The 26501-nt window shown below is 41.3% G+C and overlaps 1 protein-coding gene across 1 annotated transcript; it reads left to right on the top strand.

The window, feature by feature from the left end:
- Positions 1–1774: 1774 nt before the first annotated feature.
- LOC122827157 (neuronal membrane glycoprotein M6-b-like) lies at positions 1775–25743 on the top strand. Its single transcript, XM_044109765.1, has 7 exons — positions 1775–2420; positions 19330–19516; positions 19907–20066; positions 20411–20579; positions 22184–22257; positions 22349–22414; positions 23713–25743. The coding sequence occupies exons 1-7, from the start codon at positions 2351–2353 to the stop codon at positions 23863–23865; spliced, it is 879 nt and encodes a 292-aa protein (XP_043965700.1). The 5' UTR covers positions 1775–2350; the 3' UTR covers positions 23866–25743.
- Positions 25744–26501: the final 758 nt, after the last annotated feature.

Raw genomic sequence — 26501 nt, 5'->3', positions numbered from 1 at the left:
GACAGAACGTGAGCTATTTGTGTGCAAAGAAACAAACAAACAAAAAAAAAACGTTTTTAGGCTCAAATGTGGGGGTTTTGAACCAGAAAACACTTTGATGAACGGTGGTGGTGGTGTCATGATGTGGGGCTTGCAAAAAAAGAGGTGGAATGCTGTAGGAACACTCCCTCCAATGTGTTTTTTTTTCCACTTTGCCTCAAATCAACAGCTGGCTGAAATGACAAAATGTAGCCAAGCTTGACAAAAACATAAACCAGTGCAGATGTTGGCAAAAAGCTAATATCCACAAATACTTGAGATGCCTTTGAAAAACGCTTATAACCAGGTAATTTAATATTTCAAACACCAAATATGCTGTAATATGCATTAATATGCACAGTATGAACCATCTTAGAACAGTGGCAGGAGCTAATATCCACAGTCTTCCTCATTTCTGCTGATTGGGGAACCAATCAACGTCAAGGTAAAGGAAATGCTAGTCAAGCAGCAATTGAGCTTTGGTATTTTAGCTTCCTAAGCCGCATTTTCTTTTGAGTTTCTTTTTTGAAAAAAATAAAAACAAAAGTGTGAATAATTGAATTTGAATTGGAGTTAAGTTCTGCAGAAACATCCGCGGATGATGAACTACAAACGGGTGACAGGAACTGCGTTTTTCCTTAAAGTGCAATCAGTCAGGAGACGAAAATGATCCAAATGTTAAAAGAATCAACAGTTCAGGTGCAACGCAGAGCAGATTTCTCACCAGCCATTTACATCTTTAACTTGACCCGCTTGCTTTAAGGCTCGACTTTAAAAGGACAGCAGAAAAATCTCCCGTTAAAAATGAGACAAAGCTCATGTTAGTAGCTGGAGCGCTACATTGTACTTATTGGTGCTGGTTAGCATTTTTCCCCCATTTATTTTGTGGTGAGAGTTGGTCATTAATCGGCGTGTTGTATTTCCCTACAGTTTTGAAGTCGAAAAGCCGGTGCGAAAGGAGACGCTCCTCCGATTCACAGACATATGGAGTGGAGGGGGTGTTGATTTCTGCCCCCGGGGGTAAAAGGAGCCGCTAAACATCATATATGTCACGTTAACTATTCAAGCATCTGATGTTTTCCTGGGTGAAAGCATTTCAAGGAGAGGAATTAGGGTTTGTAGGAGGGGGTGCCGGTGTGATCACCACTGTCTGCAGTTTGGTGTGTGTGTGTGTGTGTGTGTGTGTGTGTGTGGGAGTCCTGGACTCATCGGTGGGCTGAGCTTTGTCTGAAACAGAACCATGTGAGCCTGCATTAAAACCTCATTTAAGAGGATTCAGGACAGATGGTGTGCCATTGTTTGAGGATATGTTTGTATTAGAAAACAGGGTGAGTGACGGAAACTGACCCACACACACAAACACACACCATCTCCCTTTCCCTTTAATCCTTTATTTCATTCCGTAAACACGCCACACCCACTTTTGACCACTTCAAGCCTGCGTTCCCTCACCTTGCTTTGGGAGTTTATTGGATTGCGTCGCGGGCCAATCGGCTGGCGAACCTCGGACACAAACAAAGGGACCCTCTCTTAAGTGAAGCAGGGCACATGGCCGCTTCACCGGCTCAGGAGCTCCGATTGGTCGCGGAATAATCCAATCAAAGCTGAAATCAACTTAAGTGGCAGCGGTTTGCAGAATGAGAGCTGGAGAAAAGCAACTTTGAGAGAGTTGAGCTTACACATACTCAGCCGTCGCCAGTCTTAGCACGCCCCCCGCACTTTGCATCCCTTCCTGCTGTACTCTCAGTTTCTCACCAGATGGAGAGGGGGCGGCGAGCGCCTTCTTCTTCTGCATGTGTGGCTCTGTGCAGTCCAGAGTATTCATGCCTGGTTACCCATGAGTTTGCATATTTGCATATCCTGAACATCCTGTCCTTCCATGTTGAATGACGACGAAATAATAAGAGCAATCAGCTGCAGGCGGGCGTGCAGCTGCTGGAAAGCCATTTTTATTATTATTATTTAAAAAAAAATTTTAAGTGGAAATGAAGCATAATCATCAAGGTGCATTTGGAGGCTAATCTGCAATCATCTTTTGGCTGGGGGAACTAATCTGCATGGGTGAAATAAATCCCGTCTGTCATCGCCTTTGCATTCTGAACCTGGATTGTTAATATACATAGAGAAAGAGAGAGAGTGTGTGTATGAAAGAGAGATGGAGAGAGAGAGAGTAAGAGAGAGAGAGAGAGAGAGAGAGAACTAAGCTGAAACAGGGAGGAGAGAAAGAGAGGGGGAGTGAATGAGGGAGAATCAAGTCACCAGGACGGGCTCCACTGTTAACGCCGTCAAGGTTTGAGCGCGAGCACCAGGAGGCCACATTTCGTGTGAAATAATGGATGGGACAAAGCCGGCCATGGAGTCCAACGCTGAGGAGACCCAGGACGAGGGGCAGGAGAGCAAAGGTACGCGCTGTCATCTGCGCCTTTTCTCACTCACCTCCGTTTTTTTTTTTTTTTTTTTGTTTTGTGTTTTTTTTTTTCCTTTTGCGTCTGCGCCAGCCCTGAGCGGTTTAACCTACTTGCTACGGCGACACAATAGCGCCGGGGTTTGTAATCATTTCGGGGCATTTAATTGCCCGTGCTGGGGGGTAGAAATAGCAGCTAATCCTCGCGCTGTTTGCAGGTATTTTTCACGTTTGTTGCGCGATTCTGAGGCGGACCGAGGAGCGAGAGGTGGAGGGTGGGTTGATGGGTTGGTGGTGGGCAGAGGAAGGTATTCAAAATGGTCGAGCGGGGGGACCAGGGTGGGTTGTTATGGATCGTGCGTTAATGTCAATTTGCTTTTGCGCTGCTGCACCATCATGAGCTTATTTTGTGCTTAATGAGCGGCTGATAAAGACAGAGGCTGCCGCTGCCGTGCGCGGCGTTGCGCTGCGCTCCGTGCGCGGCGGCATTGTTCTCCTCCAGGTGGATCCTCCCGCCTCCTGCAGCCGCTTCCATGATTATCGGCGGGGGGCTCTGGGGCTGATCTGTCATCGTGATCCTGATTGATGCCCCACGCTGCAACAGAAGGTGTTTTTTTATTGTTGTTTTTTGCGCGACCGCAAGGATCAGTTGCAGTCGAATAAAAGGAGCAGCGGCGCTCTTGGCGCAGAGTGTCGGCTGTGTCGATCATTTGCAAGCCCCCGTAGACACGCGTGTTAATGAAGACCCTGATCCGCGCAATTAATGTTTCATATTCAGCAAAGCGGTCATTGCATGTGTGCACAAAAAGTCCAAATATAATCCTGTTTTTTAATTATTATTTTTTAAAATTGTATTAGAATTGAAAATCACACCCAAACTGTTGCTCCCGTTACACGGTGCGGTGTGTAGGCGTGTCTTTGTGCGTTGGCGGATTCAAGGCCACGCAGAGTGGATGTGACTGATTTGTTTGGAAGCCTATTGTGGCTTTATAGTTCAAAAACTCTTCGCTGTGGTTAAATGAAGCCTTATAATGTACGAGTGCACAGCCAGGGCCGGGTTTAAGAGGCTGCAGGCCTTGGGGCTGAAATTTGTTTTGGTGAGCTAAAGTCATATTTCATGCTTGGAAATTGCTGGTCAGAGACAAAAATATATATATTTTTATTTGTTCTTTCTAAATACATAACCATAAAAATATTAATGCCTACAGAGAGAGAGAGAGAAAAAATTGTTGCAGTAACCATACCAGGCCTGCAGGTGGTGATGTTGCGCGGTCACCAAAATGCCTCCAAAAAACAACGCGCTCTTAAAGTTTGTTTTCGTTACATTTGGTGTGTCCTGGGTTGTATTTTAATAAAATACGGAGCTAAATGGTCATAAGAATGCTCACATCTAATTTCATTCTTTGCAAGAAAACATCCAATTTTCTGTTCCCGTTTATTGTCCTCCTAACCCCCGTTTTTAAAAGTTTGCTTTCATAAAACAAAACAAATCATGAACCCTCATCAACTCAAAGATAACTCAAGAGTTTTTACCTGGGATGTACTGATTGCAGTTTTCTGGCCAATCACCAGATGTTTAATAAGCCTGACCTGCTAATACCAATTTTGACTGATGCTGAGTTTGTTGTCTGAAAAAAGTTGCTAAGTTGTTGCACAGGTTAACAGATTTTCACACCTCTGTGGATTTCTAACTGGAACGTCTTCTAAAGTTAAAATTCAGAGGTGGAAAGCTGGATGTTTCTCACCAATTCAACATGGCTGCTTGGTTAAGAAACAGATTAGAATCTCTAATTGTTAGCACTTCTGCTAGTTCTCTTCCCCTCACTTGCTGAACATTTTCCTTTAGTGTTTGAATACATCAAAGAGTATCACTGTGGTCAGCAAGTGTGTGCGACGAAACTGGTTTTCCAACTTGCAACTGGAACATGGTGTGCTTGGGTGTGTATTAGTTCCCACATGTCCATTCTGGCTTGTGAGATAAATGGAAAAATCAGCATTTTTGGTAATAATCTGGATATGGCAATGTAGATATGAGTCGCAGACCTGCAGCATTGCTTGAAAATATATCAAAGAACAATCATTTCTTTCAAAATACGCTGTGTGACATACAAATGTTGAACAAACCAATATTACGATTGTATTTGCACCAAGTACTTTATACTTCTTGTTTTTTTAAATAGATATTCTTTGAATCCAATCAAAAAAAGTGTTGGAATCACTATTCCACTCCAGCAGGTGGCAACAACATGGTCAACAAGTGAAAAAAGTCCAAAATATGTGGCTTCTAGCATAAAAAGTGCTGGTGTTTTTTTTTTATTCTCTCCGATTACCCAGTCCACATGGATGCACTGCAAAATTAGTTTTTAAAAATCAATAGTTTACAAAGCAATTAAAAAAATTATCATTTTGTTTCTCTCACCAAAAAAACAAACCTCAGTTTATATGAGGACAAGATGTGAAAATGCAACAAAAAAACGTCATTTTTGCTAAATATCCGTTGCCAGTGTGAGCAGACGTTAAGATGACAAATAAATTATATTAATATAAATTTTTTTTATTTTCTCTTGTCAAGTGTTTGAGTGTTATAAAAACTGATGTATGAATTTGATGTGCTATTATTATTATTATTAACCATCAGTCAGTCAAACTTAATGTTTAAACTCTAGTTAGTACTGATTTTGTGTAGAGCATATCTTTAATACTCTAAAGAAAATGCAGCTTTGAAACACACCAAGACACAATGTTACCTGACATTATTGGCTGGTGCTTGAAAAGCAGCCAATCCAGGTTCGCCATATATTCTCCTTGATGACGATTGGCTAATGAACATCAGTAAGGAAGACTGTTGATATTAGCGTCTGCGAACAGTTTCCACTGTTCATATTAATGCATATCAAGGTATAATTGGTGTTTGAACTGTAAAATAGGTAGAAATGAGCGGTTCTAGAGCCGTTCTCAAGCATTCACAGATTTCAGGTGGTCGCTAACGTCTGCTGATATCGGTGGTCAATATAAGGATTTCCTGTGGAAATATGCGATGTTCGTGCTGCAGGGTTTGGCTCTTGGCCCAGTCACACTGCTGGGTCACAGTCTTGTCTGTGACGTAAGGTGCAGGCGAGTTGGATGTCCCTCAGCAGTGAGACTTTACATCATCCTCTCCTGAGGCAAAGCAGCGACACACCGACCACTGTCCAATAACAGCCTGTAATCATGCCACTTCATTTGACAGTGGAGGTGAGCCTGTTGAAAAGCCCCTGAAGATAGCTAAGCAGGAGGACAATGGTATTTATAGCTAGCTATTAGGCCTCTTAATTCCTTAATCACAGTTTTTCCATGGAAGCAGGGAGTTTATTTCACCCAGTTTGGCGTCTGCTGTGCACCCAGGTGAGTTCAAAAGGCAAAAAATGAGAAAAAAAGACCGTCAGAGATTTTCGAAGGTTGCACGTTGTCGGTGCAGTCATTTGACATCTGGACTGTGACCAAGCTTGCAGCATTCGTTAAGAAGCTGGAGATTTGCAGCGGGGGCCAAGAAGGCGAGGGCTGTCGCTTAAGGAGCTTGTGCCGGCGAGTGCCAGAGAGCAGCGTCTACTTCCAGATGCATAATGAAGAGCTGCTGTGTATATATTCTGCACGGCCCACAGACGGAGCGGTGAGTCTCGATATTCATGAGAAATTAGGCCAGATTCATGCAAGCTTTCACAATATCAGAGAGAAAAACACAATATTTCGTGTCAAAGTGAATTACGAAGCTCCATCCAGTCAATCTCATTTCATAGAGAATAGATTCACACATAAAGAAAAGATGTATGAAACTAATCAATAGTTACAGAATCCCTAAGTAGCCCGTTAATAACTACACCAATTTATTTAAATGACTCAAATACAGAAAAAAGCAAGGACTGATTACTTATGAAGGAACTGAACTGAATGTTTTATTCATTGATTAAAGATCCAATTTATCCAAAACATATCATTAGCTGTGTTGGTATTGTTTAAGAAAATAAATTTGCTTAATAGAAAATCACCAATCACCTAAATATAACAAACACATTTTTTGATAAAGAGTTTGTTTGATAGGATGAGGTGGTTTTTCAGCCGTATCAAAATCAATGTTTTCTGCAAAACTGCAATGTAGACACTTTTTTTGCACCACAGAGTCACGTGACCAACAACCAGACGTTGCTTCTGGCAGAAACTATGAAGAAGACAGGAAATGGAAGGAGGATGATGGCATGTCATGTTTTATGATGACTGACTGTGCTAACAAATTTACTTAAATGTGATTTTAATTGCTTTTCATATTTAATGGAAACACCGCAAAATTGCTAAATTGTGTTTTCTTTCCCCGAGATTAGCAGAATTGAAGTTTTGCACACATCTAGTGTCTCTTTCTTACTCTGAAGTAGGATTTGGGTGGCTAAATATTCATCTTAAAGGTAATGTTTGGAGAGGAAGAACGAGAATATAAAATGATAAAGAACTTTTACATCTGCTGGAAGACAACCATAAAGAAACTGATGAAACAAGCCTTACTTTGATTAAGTTTTGTTTGTCCCGTCACCGTTCGATAAGCCGGTGCAGGTGTCTGGACGTAGTTCTGCATGCATCTTGTCTTTTCTCAGCAGATGGAGCACAACATCTGTTCGATCTGCCATCAATATCTGTTTACCTCTTTTGGATGTCTTCCTCTCTTTGGGTCACAGAATCGAACTAACAAGGCCAAAAAAATAACCAAGTTTGCAACTTTTAACTTCTAAAAATGTACGGTAAACCAAATTCTTTATCTAACTAAATCTTAAAAGATGGCCATTTTTGTGTTTTTATTCTCGACTCTGGTCCTGTGTCTTTACTTCACAGAAACTGCCCAGTGGCGTCACACTTAAAAACAACTATTTCTCAAACCCTGCTGCTAACTTCGCAGAGTTCAGTTCCAACTCGAAACAAGAAATGGTACAACTGACAGCAGTCGCTGTCCAATCATTGTCTACAGTCATGGATCTAAAAAGGGACATAAAGAAATACCGTCAGCTTAACTGTCTAGAGATTCAAGTTGACCATAAATCAGTAATCAAGCAGTCATTTTCAAAAAGCTTCTAAAAGTTCTAAACTAGCAAAAATAATCCACCCACTTGAAGAAAAGCAAGTCTCGAGAGGTGAATAAATAAATAGATAATCACCACGGCAGCAGAATCATAAATACTGCATGATCTCACAGTTTCATGCAGTTTTGGGGATAATATATTATGTCAAGTCAAACTAATGTCATGCTGAAGGCCTTCTGGTGCAAAAAGTCGCTATAGCTATGCTAAAGTTAGCATCTGTGCTGTAGCTTCCCGACAGTGCAGCTCACAGCTTTATAAATTGTCTCGGTTGAAACTCAATGCTTCTACAATAAACACAGAATAATAAGAGAACTGTTATAGATTAGTAAAACCTTTATGAATTATAGCCAGTACAGAGGAATGGTGTCAGTGGGCGTAGATGCCTGATTTCATGCTGTAATGTGTAATCTGCCAGCACACAGGGGTACTGTGTGATAATGAGGGATCATCAGGTCTCATAATTACCTGCTTCAATTAGTCCGACACAATTTGATAGGACAACTCACACCGTCATGATTTTACTTTGCTTTAAACGCGATTTCCTGAAGCAGGCTGCTTAAATTTGCAGTAACTGAGGGGCCTGTTAGAGCGTGCTCTTACATAACGCCGCCGACCCTTCGTTATGATGCTCGGATCAGAACCGTAACACATTACATCACCGTCTGGAAGGGGGCAGGTTTTGTTGCATTTTCTGTTTGAATCAGCAGAATCCGCTACTGGAGTTATGCTTAAATCAGGGCTGTTCGTTATGTTTAATAATGTCAGGGATAGATATTCAGCGAGAGCTTTGAAGAGTTTTATTCCTGCAAGATGTTTTGAGGTGCAGTGTTGGCAGAGGGAGAGGAGCTGGGCCTGGAAGCCTTTAAACGAAACATGTTTGGACGTACTTTCAGTTTGGACTGCTGATGTTTCTCGTTTCCAGACGGTTTCCGCTGGTATTTTTAGGAAATTCAGGCTATTTTTGAATCCCACTCGCAAAACTATCAGTGTCTGTTTTTTTTTTTATGTCGCGTGTGGCGTACCGACTCGATGTTGGCTTCATTTGTTTTGGTTCTTGTAGCTCCATCTGCTCAGAATAACAGTGGTTTCAGGTCGTTTGCTTTGCTGAATTTTACAAACAGTTTTGGAAAAGGATTTATTGAGTTTGCAATGAGATTCTGACATCAAAGGAGACAGCTAGTTATTTCAACTGCTGTTAATAATTTAAACATATAATGTTAGTGTTATAGTAACATTACCTACAATATCAGGAGAAAACTACTGCATTAAATACCTTTTTGTGCCAGCTGACTGTAGTTATCCAGCATCTCATTATTTGTTTTTGTTTTTCCCCATAGAAATGGAAAACCAGTGGAAACCTAACAAAAGCATATTTTTAAAGGTTTTGTATCTAATTTGCAGTATAATATAAAGATGGAGTGAATCCTCTAAAAAGGGACAGGATGTTTGTGACATTTTTCAATGAAGTGAGTTTAAGTTACACCAGAGAAATTAGCAAAAAGGTTAGTTTTGTGAATCAGAGTGTAAACTCTGTCTGCCTTGGAGATAAAATAATCAGTATGAACACGAGAGAGTGGGATAAAACCTTTCAAAGATTTCAGTGTGGAGGTTTGTCACCGCTGAAATGAGTTTTTTATGACTAACATCTCAGCATTATCAGAAAAAAAAAACAAAAAAAAAACAGGGTCAGTGAGCGTCCAGCTGGGCGTCGGCTGAGGGCCGGAATCTAAAGGCCAGTTTGATGATCATAGAGAGGAGCCGTCCCTCTCTCACTGGTGGTTGTTGACGTTTGGGCTATGCCGGGTTTCCTTCCTTGGTCTTCCCTGACCTCACTGTAGAAATGATTCACTTACACAACCTGAAATTCTGTTGACAGTATTTGGAAAACCAGATTTCCCTCTGCAATCAGTGAAATCGCTGCATTTTCCTCGCAAGTGGAGCCTGGCAACACATGCTTTTTGTTGTGTTGAATTCTCGTAGCCATCTGGTTGTGATTTGATGTTTTGATTAAGGCTGAAATGATTAATCGAGACAAATCGATAATTGAAATAATAGATTAATCGTCAACTGGAGTGTGCAGACTCAAAAAAAATGGCCATTCACAGAAAGAGCAACATTCTTAGATGAAAAATATATAAGAAAAGTATTCATTTTGCATTTCAGACTAAAAAAAATAAAATAAATGTAAATACTTTCTACCAAATATTCCTCAAGGTTTCAGTTTGAGCTCCACGTGGATCTAATAAAGTAAAGAAATACATATTTTTAAGCACCTCCTGCTTTCTAATTATTAATTAGTTAATCAAAGCTACACTGCATTGATGCCCAAGTCAAGCAGAAAGCTTTTCACATGTTGATGTCAAAACTATTTCCTTTGCAGCATCCTTTGCTAGAAATAACCAAGCATTCACTAAAGGATTGCTGTTATTATGGGCAATAAGATGTTTATCTTTTGATTTTAAAAAAAAGAATTAAATTATTTGTTTGCATCTTTTAATCTATGTTTATTGATTAGCAAATCTTTTTTAATCCGATGAAACGACTAATCGTCAGAATAAATGAAAGATGAATTAGTTGCAGCCCTAATTTTTTTACCATCCCTCCTTTGTTTCTCGCGTTGCTCCTACCCAGTCCCGCCATCGTCACCCCGGCCCGTCTCTCCCCCGCCGTCGCCCCGGAGGTGTGTGAGGCTGTGGAAGCATGTGAAAGCCGTCACACAGAGAGAGGCTCATGTGTTCCTCGTTTTGAAGCCATTTGCCCAGAGCATGCTGTCAGCCTCCATCTGGACACGCGCGTGTTTGTGTAGGTTTACCGTCGGTGTGTGCGCTCGCATTTGTTTACGTGTCAGTGACCAGGAGTGGTTGAGGGGAATGTCTCTGGGAGTGCTTCGCTTGCACCGAAAACGAAAAGGAAAACAAAAAAAAACAAAAAAAGAAACAGCCTTATTTCTGCGCAAACCTGTGTGGGGAGCCGTGCGGTACGCCGCTGTGTTTGTATTTAGCGCTTCCTGTCCTCTCGGCACCATCATTTTTTTATCCGCAGAGAAAAGGATTTGCAGCGACATAGCAGATCTCACTTCTATCTGAACCACCTTTGGACTCATCTCAGGTGTCATGGTTGACCGTATTTATCCCAAATGCAGTACAGAACAACTACTTTTAGCCGCCGTCTTTTACCTACTGCCCTTTCTATCAATCTGGGTCCCAATTACGTTTGACAGAAGTAGCGAGGGTGAAACAATGCAGCGTTTTGTACTTGATCTGAATAAAGTTGAATGCTCCTTTGATGAAAGGTTTAAGATGAATAAAGCACATATGAAAGAATCTACACTGCTCCTGTTCACATGGTTTTAAAGTCAAACTCTTTATATTTTTAGAGTTCCTGCTCCGTTTTTAGTCTTTTTACTCAAAATACTGAATAGAAATAAACAGTTACATTCATACATTCATGGTAATATTTCCACTGATGTCAGGCTTTACATGGAAAATATGGATGGATGAATGGATGGACAGAGAAAGAGTCAAGATTTTGAAACAAGGTCCTTCTTGCTGCTAGGCAACAATGGCAACCTGTGCAGAATCCTGCAACCCTGTTCAACATTTCTTTTCTTTAAATTATATATATATATTTAAAATAAAATCTAAAACCTGAAATGGAAAAATGAAGCTAATCACAAGAAATGGTGTCCAACACTGAAAACAGACTTTTCACATCTGATCCAGGCTGACAGGCAAACAGCTGCAGCCTTAAATCAAACCAACCTCGCCCAGTCGTCCTGTAAACCAAACTCATTTCAGGAGTTCAACATGCAACCACTGCGGTCAGACTGCAGGAATCTAACACTTCTCGCTTGCCATAAGAATGGCATCTCTAACGTGTGCGGGATTACGTTGCTGTCGAGTCTGCCGTTGGTATATGAATAGCAGCAAATGGCAGGTTGGCCCAGCAGGTCTTGTTCCTGACCGATGCCAGCCTCATCTGGCCCTCTTCCATCACCTACTGATGCTCAATCTGCTGCTCTCACCCAGAGCCCATAAAATACCTGATGCTGATTAACACTTGACATCACTGGCTGAAATGGACGTTGATGAGTCACTGTGCCGGACGTGTGGCTTGATCTGAATATTACGGTGCTGCGTTTCTTTGTTTTGTTTGCTTTTGTCCCATTTTGCCATCTTAGCCAAAGTAGAACATAAAAACAAGTTTCAAGTGAGAAAATCTGAGACCATTCAGTGACGTGGAGACAACAAGACCGACTGACTGGTGTTGAAATATGATGTGGTGCCTTGGTCATTGAGCGGGAGATGGATAAACAGATCGGGTCGCCTGGTCTGGAGTAATTTAGCCACTGCTCCAATCTATTGTGATGATGAAAGAGCTGAGCTAGAAAGCAAAGCTGTTGATACACCCAACTGTGTACAGTCTGGATTATGACTGAAAGGACGAGATTCTGGACACAAGCAACACAAACAAGGTTTCAATATAGACTCAGCCTTCAAGAGATCAATCATCTCAGGGTGGTGATTGGTCAGCTGCAAAACGGTTCGATCGGGTTGCTTCCTGCTAGCCCTGCTAAGAAAATGACTAGGATTGTTGATGAAGGCCTTAAAATCCCCCAGAATAAGTTGGAGAGTGTCGCTGAGAAGACGGTGATTGAGTTTCTGTCTTAGATTTGGTACCTTCATAACCAAAAGTAGAAGACTATGAGTTAAAATATCTATTCGGTCTAAACTCCATTAGACGACTTATGTCAACTTGAATGTCACTTTGTTTACAAGTATGCACTTAAATCAAAGTGGAGACGTTGCAGGACTATGCAATGGAACTATACATATCACCAATACACAACAGAAATCACAATCTCCTGTACACAAACCAGAAGCATTTTTTTTATTTTTTTATTTCTAGATTTCTGAGCATTGCTGTGTTTCTGTAATCATAGTGAATCCTCCGCAGGGAGCGGCTTTGTGCTACCAAACAACAGACTTTGTGCACACACTCGCATCGCGGTTTGGGCCACACACTTAACACACACACACACACACACACACGCCCTCTCACATACAAAGTGCTCATCTGCAGCTGGAAACCAAATCGCTATAATCTCATCGGCAGAAGTGGGAGGAGGGGTGAAAGAAAGAGATGACTTCTTTGACTTCTTGGAGAAAAAGTGTCATTAGCCAAGTTGGTTGTGTAACCGCTAAGGCGCAGCATTTGTAGCCAGAGGGACCATTTTACATTTTGGTGGGACTAAAAGTGTTGCCTCTGCTCTTTGCTTTGTCCTTGGGATTGTATTACAGAGGGTTATAAGCAAATAGTTTTCAAGCCATGTGCTTGTTTCTTAAAATTTCTGCTATTTTATCTAATTTTTGGCACTGATAATGAGTTGTTTTTAACAATTTCAGTGTCAGACAGAGTTTTCAGTTCAATTAATTGACTCATGCAACTGAAAAAAGGGACTCTGCGATCTGGGCAGGATAGTAATTGCTTGATTTAGTGGGTTGCCCAGTCTATTAAAAACACACAAATGTGTGCTAATTTGGATGTAGAGCAGCATTAGCAAGAAATATTTCTCTAATCTGCGGCATAAGTGCATTGATCCCCACGCAGAGATCCGCGAACGGGATTTAAAGGAACATTCCGGCCATCAATCTCAGTTACGCCTGGCCACATGCTGACCTTGTGACCTGCATAAACAGCTGCGGGTTTCTCACAAATAGCAGATTGGGGTCAGTTTTGTGTCGTCACAAAATAGAACAAAAAAAAAAAAAAAAAAGAAAGAAAAACAACAATATTTTGGGAACAGTGATGGCTATATCCTCTTAAACCTCAGCCGCCATTACTGAAAACATTCTCAGCATTATGTGTTTGGAAAACCGCTTTGACAGGTTTGTGACATCTTCATAGTTATTTTTTTAAGTAGTTACAGAATTTATGTGGGACGTCTGTAATCCTGTTTATTGTCTTCATATCTATGGCTAAAAATATGAAATATAGGACTCCATCTGGTTAAAATGCACCCGGTTTGTCCAAAATACTCCATTAAAAGAAGCTAATTATCGTCTGAACCTTTAAGGGTTGAAGAGAATTTCGGAAAAATAATCAAATGGGACATTTGTGGCTGATTACCGATTTTCTTTCTGGTCTTCCTGTCATTAGTTCTCATTAGTTATTTATATTAGAAGCAGAGATGACGTCACACTGTGTGAGAGAGAACAATCCCCACATAAGTAACATTCACAGCATCTTCTATTATCATCTAAAGTGCCTCTCAAATTGTTCCCAACTCTTTTTTTATTTCTGGTATATTTGACTTTTTTTTTTCTCCTTTCTTTGTGATGGTCATTAAGTCTGAGACGGACATTTATTCCTAAACTGCAGTGAAATCTCCAGAGCTTTTTTTCAATGGTTTTGTGTTGTTGTGTCCGCGGTCGGCCTCCATGAAGCAGATGGGACCTTGTTTTCATCTCCATGTGACGCAGCCAGTTATCCCACACCTTTTGTTCTCCGAAGGCCTCCTCTTCCCTCGCGGGGATCTCTACCCATGATGCACTCTGAGGATATTGCCCGATAATGAATACAGCGTTTCCGAGATCTGAATGCAGCCACAGGCGGTGGAGGAGCTGGGGGGGTGAGGGGGACCAGATCGGTCACTGAAATATTCAGAAAGCTTTATTAAGGCTGTTATTTCTGGCAGATGTACTGCGCGCACCAACAGTTGGAGATAATCGCTGCGAATCTGGATTGGAGGAAGATATTTTAACGGGATTCCTCTGCCGTCCCCAAACCTTGGAGTTTTGTTTTCAGTCTTTTCTAGAAAAATGTTTGCACATTTTGTTCTTCTTTCTTTACTCCCTGCCCCTGATGTATGTCATTTTCCCCCCCCCATTCATTGTCCCTCCTTCCTACATAAATTTAAGTTGGATTTCAGTGTTTTACATTTTAAAATAAAAGCAGAAAACTGCAATGTTAACTGGAACGATGTAGTAGAAGAGTCATGACGGTGGAAATAATCGTCTCATCGTTTGAGTTTATCCTGTATTTAGGATTTGCAGGAATTACAACAATGAAATCTGTGTAGCCAGAAAAAAAACAGCACATTATTCAGCCAATATTATCCAGAACTAACAGACACTGCGCCTTGATAACACTATTTACCCCGTTTTTTTTTTTTTTTTCTCTACATCTACTTACTTGGAAGCATTTTTTTCTTTCTAACAAATGCTCCAAATTCAATTCCTGTGACAATGAAGTTTGTAAGACGACATGCATTTGAGGGATTATTTCATACCGTGGGTGTCGGGTGATTGACAGAATGCGAAGCGTAATCACAAAAGATGTCAGCAATGGGTGACAGGTTCTGTTTGCGAGCGCATCTCCACTTTAGGCCTGCAAGGCATTATTAATTCAGTCACAACGCTCACCAGTCTAATAGGAAGGCACAGATTTAAATATAAAGGCGGAAAAATGGGAGCGTGGGGAAAAAACAAGGATGAAGATGAAGAATCAGAAACGAGAGCTGTCTATTATTTAGAAACGGAAGCAGGGATTAAAGCTTTTATGATCTATTTACAATGTGTTCAATGAATTTATTATCATAAATAATTAGTTAGTTGGAAAGAGGACCCACATTCAGGCTCAGAAATCTGGAAGCAGGCTGATTCTGGTGACGGTTTTTGTAATTATGAACCAAATTGAATTAAAAAACAAGGATCTGACAACAACAACAACAAAACAGTGCGGTTCCAAATACTTGACCCAAGAACGAGTCGAACTCACATGATCAGAAATAAACTATAAACACATAGTATGTGCAAACATATTGCTAAAAACATGTACTGTAAACATTCATTCAGCTGAATTTATATTAAAAAAAGAAGCATCTAAGAATTTATAATGGAAAGGAGGTGATCATTTACAAGTCTAAGAAATTTCAGCACATCTTTTTTGTAACATTATAATAGATAATATACATATTATGCTACATAAATGTGGATAGCTTAGCCACTTTAGGCTAACATGAGGACTACAAATGTATAAAAATAATAATCCTCTGGCAAGTTAATTCTTTGTAATTCAACACAACTAAAATGGTACTAAAATGAAAACTAAAGGTGTAAAATGTAACTAGGATACCTAAAGGATTGAGTCTGAGGCATAAGCTGACATTTTGAAGTTTGATGTTTTCTCCATTCACAAAACTTTGATTTGAATCGGATCAGAAAACAAGAACAGACGAACCGTCCGCCACTCTGCAGCTTTAGCGTCAGCTGCTGCTTCACGCCAATCTTTGGGTTTTGATGGCGCGTGAAGGCGGAGCGAAGCGGCTGCGAGGGACTGAAGTGGGTCGTGGGTAACACGTTGCTATGACAACTGGCGTTCGCCGGCCCCAGGGCCAAGAAAACGCTTTCCCCATCCTTCCCTCACTCTGCCTTTTTCCCCTCTCACCTCCTCGCTTGTTCCTAGTCGTTCTACACGTTCCCTCTTCTTTCATGGTTTTCTTTCTCATTTTATCGCCCGTTTGTTTCAGAGCTGTCCATGAAAAGGCGATAAAAGCAAGCAGCCTTTCGCTTAGCTGTCAGCCACAAATTGAGATCGGCATTTAAGCGGGAAAACTGTCCCTCTACTCCCGAATTCTGCTTATCGTCTGTCAAATTCTGCCTCCTAACGTGAACAGAAAGGTGAAATCCTTCGGTGGGGACCCGCCGAAAGTTATTCAAAATGATCTACGACGCCATAACATAACAGGAGCGTAACAAAGTGTCTTGGTGATTAACTCCAGCTGGCTTAATAGAGCACGACGGCAACAAGCGGCCATATTTCAGAGAAAAGGAGACCGTAGAGCGAAGACAGAGGCAGCGAGGTATAAAACAAGGCAGATAGGCCAGCCTCGGTGTGTCACCTAAATTCTGCTCTAATGAATAGCCCATTGATTTCCATTAGGGCCAGCTGGAGCTGACCACGCCGGCCGGTCTGCTTCCCATTAGCGCACTTTTAAACCGAGGCTGGCAGTCGCAGCCGGGGGGGGAAGTGGAAGGACCGGATAGAGGGGAGAGTCGGGTCCGTCGTTCAAGAGGAACCTGTGAATTCATCCGTGAAGCAGCGTGGAACCAGGGGAGAGAAGACGGAGCTAAAAGCAGAAACAATAAAGCCCTTAAATAGCTCCCACCAAGGCGTGGGATTTGTCCCAAAAAGGCTCCCATCCTGTCAGATTACTCGCATCCACTACAGAGGATAAATGTAGAAATCCTTCATTTGCATTCGAAAGGAAGGATTCCCTTTTGTTTCTGTCTCGTTTCGAAAATAAAACACTCAAATTTGACTCGTTGAGGGTATTGAGGACCCGTCGACGTGCTGACCAGTGAGCCAGAGAGGCCGCAGCCTCATACTTCTCGGTCCAGACGTTCAGCTTCATCAGCTGGACGCCTCCACCGGCGCGCTTCCTTCATTAACATTAATAGGATTTGGGTCCGTTACGTAACGGGCCTCCGCTGGGTTACGTAAGGCAGGAGGAAGATGATGCTTCTTCAGATTTAAGGATGAGCTTTTATTATGACTCAAACGTCTTGAATCAACTTCTTATCTGGATGTGGAAAAAAATGTATCCAAACTGTTGGATGTAAACTATGTTTATACTGCGGGAGCCGGAACAACTTTTGGTTTTAAAAAATAAATAAATAGCAAATGGCCAAAAGATTAATATTTAGCTCGTCACAAAGGATGTCTGAGCTGATCTGCTCCATTAATCTGATCAGATGAATACACACACAGCAGTAATACATGTAATAATTGCTAGAATTATTACATTTGCAGAGCGATTTGGAAGCAACAGTTACTACTTTATATAAAAAATAAAAAACATACTGATGTTTTTGCAGTCGGACTCTAAATTAAGCTGACATTTTGTATTTGAAAATGCCATAAAATAGACAGAAATGTGGGTATTTTGGGCGTCACTCTTGGTTAAAGAGTCAGTTGGATACAAACACCGACGTGATCGGATGGTGGTATGAAGTATGCTTTTGACCTCCAGTGTTACTTTACAGAGAGAAAAGCAGTCAAACACCCTAAAAACGTACATTTACTCAATGTTTAATTTGTATTATGTTGATAAAAAATACATTAAATTGGAAAAAATAAATCTAGATTACAATATAACTACACATTAGTTTATCAGTAGTAGGAGTACTTATTGCTTTTCTGTCTTAAATAAAGTCAAAAGGCTGTTCTTGAAGTCATTTTCTGTCATATGAAGATCGACACTGTTGAATATAATGTTTTCCTGTCTTTCCCATTTTGAAACGAAGCAAACAGAAAGGGACTTGTGTGACGTACTATTTCCCCCCTGGAGGAACAGGAAGTCATAGATCAGCAACTAAAGTAAAAAAAGAAAAAAAGTTTTTAACTGGTAGACTCTTCAATATTTGTATTATCAGTAATATTAGAGCGATTTTATTCCCTATTTAATACATTTATTCAAATTACCGTCTTTTGCAGGGGTGATAACTGTGGAGGAAAAAACCCAAGCTCCATTTAGTTTGTATAGTGTTATAGATTGCTATTGCTCCCCTTGGGGACGCTTAAATCAATTGGCTCTTTTAAACCCATCAACAGCAACCGCCTGCAGGCCGTAAACTACCGCGCCTCAACATTTCAATCCAGAGTTTCTCTGAGGGTTTCTGTTGCGTTTGCTGCTGAAAGCTAACCTTGAAGTTGTATTTTTTTTCCCACACTTCCCGCCATTGGGTGTCACAGTGCATCGATGAAGGTCCACGCTGATAAAAGCCGTCAGCGGGTCCGGGCTCCCCGGTCGTGTGGATATTTGAGCGGCTCTAATGTCTTCACGAGGCGAGCCGTCGCGTAGAGTAGAAATCGCAAAGGGCCACGACTGCCACCGAGTGCGTTGGAGGAGCGTGTCAGGACAGATAATGTTGTGCACAGAGAACCACACAGAGGACGCGCGGTGGGTCCAGTCGGCACCAAAACCCGTGCCGACTTGCGAACATCAGCTGGCGGTGCCAACTGGAGCAGGCTGTCATGGAAACAGCAACGTAGCCACAAAAGACGGTTCTTTTTGTCTTTTTTACTCCCAGAGTAACTTCCTGCTTTGCCACAGGAGTTATTTTTATCTCCTAAGCTGCATGTTATATAACATGCAGGTCTTGTATTCGGTGTCTTTGGTTCCAGATTTTTTTGGAGGAAGTTGGGAGGATTTTGGAGCAGGATGGATCTGCAGCACCTGTAGACCTCACACAGGAAGCTGAAAATAAATTTACTTATTCGGCATCGCAAAACAGAAGAGAGGGATTTTTAATTTTTCATCAACCTTTGGGAAGTCCTACTGGCAAATTCACACATTTACTTCAATCTAAAACAAGCTGAACATCATGCATTCGATCACTCTAGCTAAGATTATGAGGCATTCTTGAACAGAAAAGAAAAAAAATAAATAACGTTACACGGAGGGTTTTTGTAGGCGGTGCAAAATTCAGCACTCCAACTCGCTGTGAAAGATGTTCAACATGCCTGATGCAGAGGATAAAAAAGGCCATTGAGTTTTGCAGCTAATGTCGTCAGCAGAAGTCACTATGGGATGTCAGCCTGCTCTCTTTGTTCTTTCTTATAAAAACATGGCTGCAGCAGAGATTCTTTTTCTACCCCCCATCCCCCATCTGCCTTCTTTCATATCTGACCTAAATTCTTTGTTCTCAGATCCTCTTTAATGCTTTCTTAGCTGTGAGCTTTCTCGTGGCTAAATGCAACAGGAAAAGTGGAAACAACCTCGCTCTTCGTCTCCCTCTGCAGGATGCTTCGAGTGCTGCATCAAGTGTCTGGGCGGGGTGCCCTACGCCTCGCTGGTGGCCACCATCCTCTGCTTCTCGGGCGTGGCCCTGTTCTGCGGCTGCGGCCACGTGGCGCTGACCGGCACCCTGACCATGCTGGAGAACCACTTCTCCAGGATCACCAGTGACCACGCCACCCTCGCCGCTGTGTGAGTCGCTCAACTTTGGGTTTTTCCTTCCTTTAAAACCAAGAATCCAATTCATAATCCTGTAGTAGATTTTTCTTTTTCCCCCCCCATTTTCCTTCCATGGAGATCATCCCTATTTCCTGCATATTTGATCTTTGTCATAAATATTCTGAGTTATTCCATCTGATCCACCGACAATTTCCTGTTAGAGGGCCTTTATTGTCTGATTTACACAAGTCCATCATCCTTATCGTGTTCACTTCCTGTTTAGGCAATCTGCTTTGAAAAATGATGTTTCATGTACTCTAACATCCAGACCTACATAACCATTAATAATATCAATCAGAAAAGCCTTAAAACTTGTGCTGAGCAGAAATAAACCTGACGCTATCGTTTGTTTCCCGCGTCCAGGATCCAGATCTTTCAGTACATCATCTATGGCATTGCCTCCTTCTTCTTCGTCTACGCCATCCTCCTGCTGGGCGAGGGCTTCTACACCACCAGCGCCATCAAGAAGGAGCTGCAGAGCGACTTTAAGACGACCATCTGTGGACGCTGCATCACTGCCTTCGTATGTTAAAGCCAATAAATGAGACGTAGCTGCTTCCATTTTGTTCTTTAGAATACGAAGTCGCTATGGCGGCTTAAAGATGTGGAGATGTTTTTAAATCATGTACTCTTAAGCTAGATTCTTGATTCACGCTTCAGCCTTCAGGGTTTCTTTGGCACAGTTTGTCCTTCCTTGTCTGATTAAGTTAATTACTGCAGATGTCCAGTTACATTAGCATGCAAGCAAAGTGTGATGCATGAGTGGGTGGATGGTGAGGACTTTAAGTAAATATGAGCCTAATTCTTCAGTGCATCACAACGTAATAATAATATCACATCTTCTGCCTCCTTCTTTCCTCGGTTCAGTTCATGTTCCTGACCTACATCTTCGCTCTGGTGTTTATCGCCATCTTCTGCTTCACGGCGATCCCGGTTTTTCTCTTCTTTAACATGTGGAACACCTGCGCCGCCATGAGATCTCCAGACTCCAACATCACCTATCCTGACTCCGTCTGTGTGGATGTCAGGCAATACGGTCAGTCGCCGATGTCTTCATTCTCACTCTGGTTCTCTGGGAGGGCCGCCTGGTATGGGTGGTCACCCCGGGGTGGCATTCGGAGGTGGGGAGAGCTGCGGATTCAAGAGTCTTTTTATGCCTCGATTGCATCCTGACAGATTTTTTTTGTTGCTTATTTGCAAGTCTGCATCAAGATTTCAAAGGTAAAAACTGACTTTCAGGATGAAATAAAGGGGTTAAGACAATCTTAATGCTCCAGCTGGGGTTTTCCCTTTTGATCTAATTAAAGACGACAGATTTTCATTACAGTTGCGTAGCATCAGGTGGGCTGGAGCCGAACCCGAGGGGCAGCAGGGTTATGAAAGAAAGTTTTCGAAACAAAAAACAAAGTTACAATTCTTCTATTTAAGACTGAATATCCTGCCTTTGTAGCTTTAACCTCCAAAGCCTCAGCTCTCAGAACCTCGCTATCGTATTCAACCAACACAAAAACGATATCGTCAGCCCACCATCTGAGAATGGAACGGCTGCAAATATGGCCGCCCTCCGACAACAACAAGGCAGTCAAGGAGAGCAATAATCAGAGAAGTAGTAAGAAGTTGTTTTTAACATTTCTGGAGGAGCCACTGTAGAAAGAAAGCATTGTTTGCACCACATAAAGGGCATTACAAACATGTGCAAACCTTTTAGCCAACTTGCAAAGCACAATATGTGGAGGAAGGCTAACACTGGGCATCCCCTTGATGACACCTTCTCCAAACAAAACATGCTAGTGCTAACCTCAAACACCCTGTTTTGGTGCTGAAAAAACAAACAAACACTTGAAACAATTTGACTGAGCTTAAATTATTCTACAACAAACGATGAGTCAAAAGATACAATACAAAATCCGGTGGTTAAAGTGTTGAAAAAAAGGCGATATTTTGTTTTGATCCATTAAATAGCATCTGTGGAAAAAGTTCAGGGGAAGGAATACTTTCTTATATGCATCACCTTTCTGAATATTGCATTTGCAGCTTCAGAGAGCGAATGCAAAATATGCACGGCTGCGTTTCTTCAAAGATGAAGAGCGACTCCCCTTGATCAAGGAGCTCAGAGAGAAGCATCTGATGTGAAAGCCTCTGATTTTCAAACCAACAGGATGGTAGGAAAAAAGAAAATGCAAAAGGAAGAAAAAAAAATGCAGTTTAAGTACGGAGAATCCAATCTTGTAGTGCTACGGTTCACTGTTTGATGAAACAATGTACAGAATTCGACCCACATCTGAAAGACAGCTGGCCGGATTGTAAAGTAGGATAAGGACATGCTTCAGAATATTAACCCCAATTAGTGGGAAGCGCCAAATTATTGTCAGCAGATGCTAAAACTGAGGAGAGATTATAGTTCTTTGTGACTGAAACAAGAAAGAGGCCAAATTGGGTTGATAAATGATATATTTTTCATCCTATCTGATGAAATGAGGTGGAAATTCATTCAGAATAATGACCCATATTTTTCCAGCAGCAGCAGCCTGTTTCCTTTAATCTTTCTCTGAGCCTCATTCAATATACTTTCAATCAGGGGAAAAAAAAAAAAAAAAGCTTCTTGTCGTTTGGTAACGTTTCGTCTCTTTGATCCTGCAGGCGTTATTCCCTTGAACGCAACACCTGGGAAGGCTTGTGGAACCACACTGACAGATATTTGCAGCACCAGCGAGGTGAGTGGGTGGGGTTTTATTTTTTTATTTTTCCCACTTTTTTCAGTTTATTCTTATATAATTGCATAAAATCCATTTTTCCCCCTCTCAGTTCTACCTGTCCTACCACCTCTACATCGTGGCGTTGGCCGGCGCCGGAGCCACCGTCATCGCTCTGGTGAGCTGCTCTGATAACCCGCCGCTCAAAATATGCAGGTTGCCATGGCGTGCTTATCTGTTGCCGCGGCAACCGCGCCTCACACGTAAATGTGTTGTACTATCAGCTGAAATCCTGCCCCGCGGCCTGTTATGCGAGAGTGTGTGTGTGTGTGTGTGTGTGTGTGTGTGTGTGAGCGTCTGTGTTTTACTCCACTGTGGAGGCGGACTTTTGTGTTTGGCATCCAGGGAAATGGAGAGGCCAGAAAACAAATGAAAACTCACGAAACATCTCAACACACGTTTCGCTGCATCACCTGCATGCCTTTTACTTTTTGATCTTTTAAAGGAACAGTGTCATGAAAATGGATTGGCAGCATCAACACATTTCTTCAGTCATTTATGGATAACAGTTCTCACTGTGGCTGCTTAGAAATAGTTTTGTTCAGATTAGGACGTTTAAATCAGAGCTATACCTTTTTTTTTTTTTTTCTTGATCATTTAGCCCACTTCCTGTTTATAAAATCAAGAGTTTTCATAATTTTATAGGTGTAGTAATAAGCTTTGGATGGGATTCGTGGGATTAAACTAAGAAAGGTGGCTAGTCTTATTTAGCTCTTCATTTAAGGAGGAGGGTAATTACATTTTCACAGCTATTCAGGTTGTTTTGGATAACTTTTTTTAGCCTAATAAATATATTTACTGTAATTACTAATGACACTTAACATAATTAGGAAAAACAAACTGATATTTCTATTTGTTCTCTGATGTTAAGTCCAGAACGTTCTTGTTCATTTGGCTCAGACACCAAGAAAAACCTGCTTTAGCTTTTTAGCTAGATCTTATTTATGGCATGGTATTAATGTACAAAGTTCCTGTCAAACAAACCAATTCTTTTTGGCCTTTAGTGTAGGAGGAAAATCCACGGACATCGGCAGGTATTTTATGATGACAGAAAATGCAACAAGCAAACACAACGAAAAAATAAAAAAGAAGTTTTTCTTACCTGAAAAACGTCGGCAATATTTCTTCAACTCTACGAGCAGATTCATCGGGATATCTTTGTAGAGCCTTCACTCCTTGCGTTTCCATGAGGACGTTGCCTGAAACACAGTGTAGTTACATCAGAGGGCTGCTTATTATTAGATTTTTTTTAATTATTATTATCTTCTTTTGAGGAGAATTTATTGAGAGGCTTGAAACTGTTTTAGAAAGGTGGTGATATGGTATTGAATATGTTTTTTGCAACACATTGCAGTCATTTACTTTTGAGTTCTGAAATGTAAAATGTCTTTTTTCCCCCGCCCCCTCTGCTCTCAGATCCACTATCTGATGATTTTAGCGGCCAACTGGGCGTACCTGAAGACCGCCGCCTCCACGCACGACTACCAGGACATCAAGACGAAGGACGACCAGGACCTGGAGGCCGAGGCGCGCTCCAAGGACGGCCAGAACTCCTCCTCCTACTCATAAGGACAAAACGTCCTCTCTTGCCATTGCTCATCTTCTCCCCCGAATTTTAAACCCATCCCTCAACACCTAGCGCCCGCCACTCCCAAACTCTCCCCTTTCGCCCCCCGACAAAACAAAACCACTCTCGGTCATGTTCGGCAGCCCAGTCTCCTGATTCTCCATCCTCTTCCGTTTACCCAGAAGCGCTTTCCGCTCCGAGGCGCCAGCGCGCTCTCACCACCGGTAGGGGAAGAGGCTGGAGGGTCAGGAGGAGAGCGGCCTGGCCCCGGACGCAGGCGGCTGCTTCAGAGCGGTGAAGGCTCGCCCCGTCGGGTGTCGAGCTCAGGTACGGTACCTTGGTTTTCGAAGCGCCTCCTCCTCCTCCTCTTCCTCCCTCCCTGTGCTTTTTGGGCGGCGGCTCGTGAACGTGGCCCGGCTGTGATGGCCTCGCGCCCTGAGCCAGCACAGCCTCTCGACACATAGCTCCTAACGACAACAAATAAAAAAATAAAGAAAAGAAAAAACAATAAAAATCGAAAAACAATGTTCACTGTGTGTTTCAGCCACTGGGAAGCACCACAGCAACCAAGTTCCTCTGTTTTTTGGTGTTTTATATGCATATATATATATATGAATATGAATATATTGTGCGAATGTGTGTGAATGTTGTTCTTTTTTTTTAAATACTCTGAAAAGTATGCCAGGTATTGTTATGATCTTTATGAGTTTGGGCTCATAGATTCTTTTCTCCTTTTAGTTTTTCTATCCCCACCACTTTGACTTTTTATTGCTATTGCTCTGAACATTGTTGCACTATTTAAAAACAAATTAAAACGGGGGAGAGAATAAAATCCCCTGAGCGAAACAAACCCTTCCTTTCCCCCCTCCAGGACTAAATACCTAAAAGAATGAAAAACCGTGTAGTATCTCAAGGATTTCTGTGCATTTGAATAAGTATATTTAAGCGCTACTTTTCTTATAGGATCCATTAACAGTTTATCTGCTTCCACGTCCTGGATTAAGATGAAGTTTTCTTGCTGAGAGGTCATAGATATGGAACCAGTCCTCTCATCTGGCCGTGAAAGAATCCAAGGAAGCTCACCAAATGTCTCCTTTTAAGACCATTTAAGTTTGAGGTTTTTTTTGTTGTTACATTCATCACCAGCTGAAATAAAAGTCAAAGGCGGCGCCCTCCACAATTACTGGAACAAGTGGCTAAAACGTCTACATTTTTTCTTGTTACGAAGTATGGTGGTGGCAGCATCATGCCATGGGGATAACGTTTTTTATTTAGTTACTACTTTGGGTGATTTCAGGACCAATTTAGCTAATGCAAATAGGAGTCTTTGTCAAATCACATTTATATATATTGGTGTCCAAAGTGAGGGTCGTGGACCATTTTAGACACTTTGTGTGATTTTTTTGCGGTCCGCCAACAGAGAAGCAGACGGACATTTGCTTTGTGGCACCGAATTATTAAACATTAAATGAAAAATGTTAGACAAAGCAAAAAAATATTGAATTTATTTATTTTTATTTTTTTTTTTGCTATTTGAAATTAATTTAAAATTTAATTTACAAACTTGTCTTTGTTTTAAGTTAGTTTTTGACTGCGCGGGAAAGATGTCAGACACTTTAAAGCAAAGTTAATTTGAATTTTTTTTTTTCATTAATTTTATTAGAAACGTTAGAGATTATTGTCGGGTCAATGATTTAGCAATTTTAGTTTTACTTTTTTACATCTACGCAGTGACTGAATGGTGCTCAAATGGACTTTTTCTAATTTCCTGCAACGAAAGCGTTTTGTTTTTTTTATTTCTTTACGACTTTAACAAGACTGTCTCTAAGTGTGGAGGGCGCTGCACATCTAGGTTTAAAAATAACATTAAAAAATAAAAATAAAGACACACCTCAGGTATCAAACCAAAATCCGACTCGTGTTTTATTTCCAAACATTCGCCATTTAAACTCTGACCTGATTACTGATCTTATCCTGTGTGAACTCCACCCACCGGTTCCTCCTTTCGGGAACTAAATTCACTTGTAAATAACAGAATCACCCAAAAAAATAAAAAAAAAAAAAAATCCACCCACACCTCTTCCCATGCCCCAAAACGGGGAGAACACAACCCATATTTTATTTCTGACATGCTTCTTTTTTTTATAATAATGTTTTTTTTAACAAATATATGTAAACGTACCCTTTGAGAAATGTTTAGCACTGGAATACTAGTTCTGCATTTGATATACTAATTGTAATGTAACATCTTCAATGATATGTTGTGAGAGGGACACAGTTCAGTCAAGATTATATGATGGATTTGAGGTGATTGTGACGTATACATTTTAAAATGTGAAGAAAAAAATATGGGAATTATTATTTTTTATTATTATTATTCTCTTTATCCATTTTAGGCAGCTGGGTTTTTGTGGTTAAGTATTTGTGCTTATTTTTAGCCAAATGCGTGACAAAAGTCACTTTTTTTTCTTCGTTTTGTTTCTCTTTTCTCCCGTTTCCTTTGAATGCCATGACTCTCATACAAGCCACAAAGACTGTTTTGGATGTTTACACTGAATAAAACAAGTCAGGAATTTTCATACATTAATTTTATAACCAGATGTGTTTCAATAATCATGGCCTATATTCTATATTAACC

This window comes from Gambusia affinis, linkage group LG24 (genome assembly GCF_019740435.1).
Source record: "Gambusia affinis linkage group LG24, SWU_Gaff_1.0, whole genome shotgun sequence".
NCBI classification, from domain to species: domain Eukaryota; kingdom Metazoa; phylum Chordata; class Actinopteri; order Cyprinodontiformes; family Poeciliidae; genus Gambusia; species Gambusia affinis.
This window is presented reverse-complemented; position numbering and strand designations above follow the sequence as displayed.